Genomic DNA, 6732 nt, shown 5'->3' with positions numbered 1-6732 from the left:
AGAGAGCAGTTGATAACACCATATATCCTTGTTGGCTGATGGAACTTCGAATTGCTCCTCCCCTTTTTAGCAACTTCAGACAAGACCTAATCATGCACTTTGGGGCAGTTTCATTAAATATAATACATGGAATATTATTTCCCACTACCCATTCACTATAGAAATGAACTTCCTACAACCCAACAGTGCCAATACTCACCCTCCCACCCCCACACAATTTTGTAGATAGACATTTTGGAAATGTAATCCTTGGGATATGACGAGAGATACGATTCGTTTTTGTTTAATCTATTTCTATCTTGTAAATAGATGACCACAGGAATAAATGTGCAAAACTTGAATCTGTAAGAATTACATCACCCCATCATTGAAAGGAAAATAATTACCCAAAGAACATAGATGAAAAGTGGACTGAAGCATAAAGTGAAAAGACTCGAGATAGAAGTATACAAAGAAAGATTGATCATAAGCACAAAATGTAGATCCAAAAGTCAATTGCCAACAACAAAGGGAATACCAAAAAAAAAAAAAAAAAGATCCCTTTCCAAGGCAATCACTTTTGTATCAAGGAGAGCTAGAAAAAAAGACCACTACTAATAACATTAACGCTGACATAAATAGAGTACAATAACAATTACTGGAAACCCCAGCCCTAATAGCCTTCCTTTCTTAAATATATTAAATCATAATCATCAAACTTGAGAAGCACTGCTCCTGAATGAACCAAGGGCTTTAGCTGCACCTGCTCTCAATATGAATTGATGGTAGAATGCTGCAATGGCTGCTCCAATTAAAGGTCCTACCCAAAATATCCACTGCAAAAACATAGAAATAAATTACTCAGCATAAAATGTCAAGGTTATAGTACTATTAAATAGTGAGATATACCACGGATATTTGTTCTTTAAAGGTTCAACTATTTTCTGTTAAATCATGAATCTTGAAAGAGTTCACACTCTTAGATTACTTGAAAGGTCGTTGAAGATCATTGCCCATAAGAAGTGAAGTTAAATTAGAAATAAAGTACCGAGCCTTCTATATCATGTCAAATTGCACTGGAAATGTTAAATTTTATAACATAAATGCAAGAGGAGGAAAGGCTAACATGGTCTTTCCAAGCTTTGTGTTGGTTGAGGATAACGGCAGCTCCAAGACTCCTAGCCGGGTTGATTCCGGTGCCGGTGATGGGAATGGTGGCTAAGTGAACCATGAACACTGCAAATCCAATTGGCAGTGGTGCCAACACCTACAAATCAACAAAATCACCTTAAGCACCCGAACATTACTCATGAGCAGCAACAACAACATATCCCGTGTTAGGATCTCGCATGTAGAGTATATTATATTAAATGACTTGATCTAGAATTTAATAATTATTAAACACTCTCTCTCTACTTTTGAAGTTGCGTCATATCATATTAATAAGGACAACCATGGGCATACAAATAAAGTAATCGAACTTTATGGAGATGCATTTGCCGTGCCAATATGGCAATATATACAGTTTACTTATTTATTTCTACATATCTACTTGGCCCACATATATAGACCTTTTTCTTTTCTAATCAATTACTCTTATGTCCATTTCTCCTTGACTATCAACTTGACTAGTAGGAGTAATAAAATACACATGTTTAGCTGAGCCTGAAGGTTATATACTTAAAAAACTAATTAAAACATGCTTCCATGACAAAAAATAATATACTCAAAAGGACATGAGAATCTCCCCGACCGCAATTTATTACTGTGTCCTTTAAATATTTAAATTATAGTATATTTTACGTAATTTCTAAATATGTAATTATTTTAAAAAAAACTTTTTGGGCAAGAGGGAGTACCTATTTCCATTTCTCCTTGACTATCAACTTGACAAGTAAAGACACATGTTTAGCTGATGGTTAAAACAACTACACATTAAAACATGCTTGGATGACAAAAAAATATGTAAATACTCACAGGGACATGAGAATCTCTAGCATTCCTCTTGGGATCAGTAGCAGAGAAAACAGTGTAAACAAGAACAAAAGTTCCGATGATCTCCGCGGACAATCCAACGCTTTTACTGTAATCGGCAGAGAGCATATTGGCTCCTCCGTCATATCGATGGTAGTAACCTGATTGGAAAGCCTTAACTAAACCAACACCACAAATCGCTCCTAAACACTGAGCCACCATGTACATCACTGCCCTTATTAGTGATACTTTCCTTGCCAAGAATAGTCCAAATGTTACTGCTGGATTTATATGACCACCTGCAATGCAATGGAATTATTGCTAGTTTGAAATTTCATTTACTTACCAATTCCAATGTGGTTAGCTTAGAGATATCAGTTCCAATTTTGAATTTCGTTAACAATTTTAGGGGATTCCCGTGTCAATTTCTGGGGCACATTTTTCTTTTTAATCTGTTCAAAAAATAAAATTACTTTATTCTATAATTAGAAACAGAGTAACTTTAAGATTCCCCTTTGACCCTTTATGAAATACTTCCCTCCGTCTCAAATTATTAATTGTTTTTTTGTATTGCACGCTTCTTTAGAAATATTAATTAGGAGGGGTACTTGACTAACTTTAGTCTTATTTATGTGTAAGTTATAATCTCTCTCCATTAAATATTTACTCTATTTATGTGTCATATGTATTAATAACAAAATTCTATCAAGGGTAGTTGTCAAGTTGCTAAAAATAATTTGAGATAACTATTTTAAGTAACCACAACAGATAATTTGAGGCGGAGGGCGTAGTTGTCAAGGTGACTAAAAATACATGTCATTTTACAAAATTAAGAAGAAACTAATTATTTTTATCTCATTTTAACTTTAATATCATATGTTTTTGAAAATACTAAATATTGATTAGAGTACAATTTATTGGAGTCAAATAAGAATAAGATAGTAAAATACATCTTTTATTTATGATTTTTTAAGAGACGTGCAAAAGAAAGATGTCACAACTAATTAATACGGGAAGGAGGGGGTAATTTATAGGCACATAAATGCCTAAGATTTGTTTCACAAATTTCAAAAGACTTTTGTTTTTTTTTTTTTTATTTTGTATCTATTCAAACGGTGAAACATGAATTGGAACGGAGGAAAGTACATATTAAAATTCAGCATAATGCGGAACACTAATTAATTAGATCTAAAGATGTCATGTTAATTAGGAGTAGTTCATTAAAAGGTAAACATTACACTGAAAGAAGAAAAATTCTTCACTGACCAGAAATACCAGCAGTGCAGTAAACAAGAATAAAGATCATGCCACCAAAGGCCCAAGCAATACCAAGAATCCCAACTCCACTACAAGGATCACTAGACATGTCACTTTGGCTTTTGTAACCAATCACAGTCAGCACAGTAATGTAAAGGAAGAGAAGCGTGGCTATGAATTCAGCAATAACTGCTCTATAGAAGGACCATTGTGTTAACTCCACTGGGTCTATTAGTGGTTCTGGTGGAGGATCTTGGTAGTCCTTAACCGTAAATGATCCTTCACTAGCAACGTTCTTTGCCATTTTGAGAGTGTTTTTGGCAATGGCAAATGTTAGTAGTGGTTTTCTTTTGTCAGGGAGAGAGAAGGGAGATAAGATGTGGGGTGAAAAGAGCGAGGGATGAGAGGTTTATATAATACTCCAATTTGGTGGTGAATTAACTAGGGGTGCGCGTTCGGTTTTTCGGTTCGGTTTTTTTAAAGTTTGGTTCGGTTTTTCGGTTTCGGTTTTTTGAAAGTGGACACCGAATACCGCACCGAATTAGTTCGGTTCGGTTCGATTTTTTGAAGTTCAGTTCGGTTTCGGTTTTTCTAATTCGATTTTTTTTTAGCAATTACACATCTCTCCATTTATTTTCATTTTTCCTTCTTGATATCTTCGAGTTACAGAGGTTTACGCTAGACTAAATGTTTGAAGGTTTGATGAGTTTAGAATCTAACTATAGTGATCATCCACACATACAAAATAATATCTTCTATATACAAAATATAATGTATTATACAACGTATAATAAAATCATACGAGGTATATAAAATTTTATATATAGTGTATAATCAAATTATGTGAGTTATATCTAATTTATTATAATAGGTGAAATAAATTATATGAATATTATTCTATGTATAACATTTTTATTATACTATATATAATAAAAATCAACACTCAAATTATTATTATACTTGTGTTCAATATCCTATAGTATTAAATGAAAACTGAGATTTTATTTTTTATGGAACAACGAAAGAAGTTGAGAATAAGGAGGAAGTAGAAAAGGTAAGAAAAAAACGCTGGAAAAAAATCTTGCAGAATAAGGAGGAAGTATGAAATTGTATAAAAGCAGTTATACTATGAACAACAAATAGGTATTGGAGTTATTCACGTCTGAAGGGTTTCCTTATATATAGCAATTTGATTTACTATAAAACACTTAACCTGTCATGTAACGTTTAATAACATTTAGTTGCTAAGAGTATGTAAATATTATAATATTATTGTCTACTTATGTTTTTTTCCCCCAAAAAAATTGTATTCATGTAGTAAATTTTCAAAAAAAAAAAAAAAAAAAAATCGGTTAAACCGAAAATCCAAAACCGAATACCGAATTTGCTATTTAAAAAAATCGAAACCGAACTAAAACACCGAAAACCAAAAAACCGAATTCATTCGGTTCGGTTCGGATTTCGGTATTTATGCCCACCCCTAGAATTACCTTTCCTTATTTTATATGTCACGTTTGGATTTTTCATATCTCACTTGTAGCACCATATTGAGGAAATTTAACTACTCATATTTTTGAATTAATGGTCAAAAACACATCTACTTAAACTCGCTATTGTTTCATTTACCTTAACTATCCGTTATTCCATTTACCTATCTAAATTATCACTTCCTTTGTGTTAAAACACACTTCGATATTGAGTTGGCCTCCACGTGCCTGTTGTCGAATGATTCAAATATTTGGCCAACTCAGCATCGAGGTGTGTTTTACTACAAAGAAAGTGATTAAGTAAGTAAAGGGAATAATGGATAGTTAAAGTATGAAATTTGAGAAAAAGTGATAATTTAGGTGCGCTTTAGACCATTAATTTTGCAAAATCTTATAACAATAATTTTAAGTGGAATAATTCTAATCACTTTCCAAAAACATTTCAAATTGAAAAAGTTGCTACTAATCATTTTCCAGAAACATTTCAGATTGAAAAAGTTGCTACTAATCACTTTCCAGAAACATTTCAGATTGAAAAAGTTGCTATTGCTCTTTCATTATTTTACAGGTGTATGGTTCTCATTTAAGAAATAAATCTATTTTCTCCAGAATTCTTTTCTCCTACAGAGAATCGATTAAGAAGTGAAACGATCACCTTCTGTTGCATATTTTATACATATAATAATAAATTATTTTGCTGCATATATATTTCTTTCAAATGTTTTTTTCTTATTTGCTACTTCAGATTTTAGGAGATAGGATATGTAGATATCAATTCCAATAGTGACTAATTCTCTCCCGAATTAGTGCACTTTAAACATTATGAAAGTTGTTTACCCCAAATTTGGATAATCAATTAAATTTATGAGTGAGGTATAGGATATGTGGTTGAGCCTTAATCTATTTGATAGAGAAGAGAAATATATGAATATGCTACGAAGGAGCAACTGATAATCAGTGGTTTGCTATAGATTTTGTATCTAGTAATATATGAATATTGTTTGATCGAGCAGATCTAAAGGATGAACACGATAATCCGGACCAAAATCAGATGTTGGAGAGAGAGATTTTATATATTTTGCTATTACAAAATATTATTGATATGAGGAAGCCAACCCCCAAAAGTAGGGCAATGATCCCTATTTATAGTATTGCCCCATGAGCTTCTTACAACATGAGGCCCTAGAAAATAAAGAAAAAACTCTGAAATGGATTAGGTTGGATTAGGTGGGTCAATAGATATTTTGGAAGAGAGGCGGGACAAAATTGGGTGTCAACAAACCTCGGGGACCATAGCCGGGGTGAAATCTGCCACAAAATCGGCCAAGATCTGGGACTTGATGGCCGTTCGAGGTTTGTATTCGATATCATATCCGCTAAGTTCTACGGCCCATTTAGTTAGTCTACCCGATAATTTCGGTTTGTGCATGATGTTTTTTAAGGGATATGTAGTTACTACACATATCGGATGGCATTGGAAATAAGGTTTGAGCTTTCTAGAAGAACTAACCAATGCCAATGCCAATTTTTCCAAGTGGGGATAACGGGTCTCCACATCCCCCAAAGTCCTACTTACATAATAGATAGGGAATTGTGTTCCTGATTCTTCTCGGACCAAAACGCCACTTACCGCTACCTAGGAGACAGCAAGGTAGAGAAAAAGCTGCTCGTCCGCTTTCGGTGTGTGCAACAACGGTGGGCTGGACAAGTATCTTTTTAATTCTTGTAAAGCTCTTTGACACTCCGGTGTCCAAACGAAGTCGTTCTTCTTCCTTAGTAAGGAGAAGAAACGATGACTCTTGTCCAAGGACCTCGATATGAAGCGACTCAGCGCCGCTATCCTTCCGGTAAGCCTCTGCACTCCTTTGACATTATTCACTACCTCGATATCCTTGATGGCCTTGATCTTGTCCGGGTTGATTTCAATCCCCCGGTTTGACACCATGAAACTCAAAACTTTGCCAGACCGGACACCGAAGGCACATTTTTCAGGGTTGAGCTTCATGTTATACTTACGGAGTACATCGAAGGTTTC

At 34.1% G+C, this 6732-nt stretch overlaps 1 protein-coding gene across 1 annotated transcript; it reads right to left on the bottom strand.

Moving 5' to 3' along the window:
- Nucleotides 1–419: 419 nt before the first annotated feature.
- On the bottom strand, nucleotides 420–3590 carry LOC132614927 (probable aquaporin PIP2-1). The gene is made up of 4 exons (XM_060329477.1): nucleotides 3220–3590; nucleotides 1957–2252; nucleotides 1106–1246; nucleotides 420–815 (listed from the first exon to the last, which is right to left on the bottom strand). Exons 1-4 carry the CDS (start codon nucleotides 3512–3514, stop codon nucleotides 693–695), a joined length of 855 nt encoding a protein of 284 aa, XP_060185460.1. The 5' UTR covers nucleotides 3515–3590; the 3' UTR covers nucleotides 420–692.
- Nucleotides 3591–6732: the final 3142 nt, after the last annotated feature.

Source organism: Lycium barbarum, chromosome 10, assembly GCF_019175385.1.
Source record: "Lycium barbarum isolate Lr01 chromosome 10, ASM1917538v2, whole genome shotgun sequence".
Lineage (NCBI taxonomy): Eukaryota > Viridiplantae > Streptophyta > Magnoliopsida > Solanales > Solanaceae > Lycium > Lycium barbarum.
Note: the sequence above shows the minus strand (reverse complement) of the source record. Positions and strands in the feature narration are given on the sequence as shown.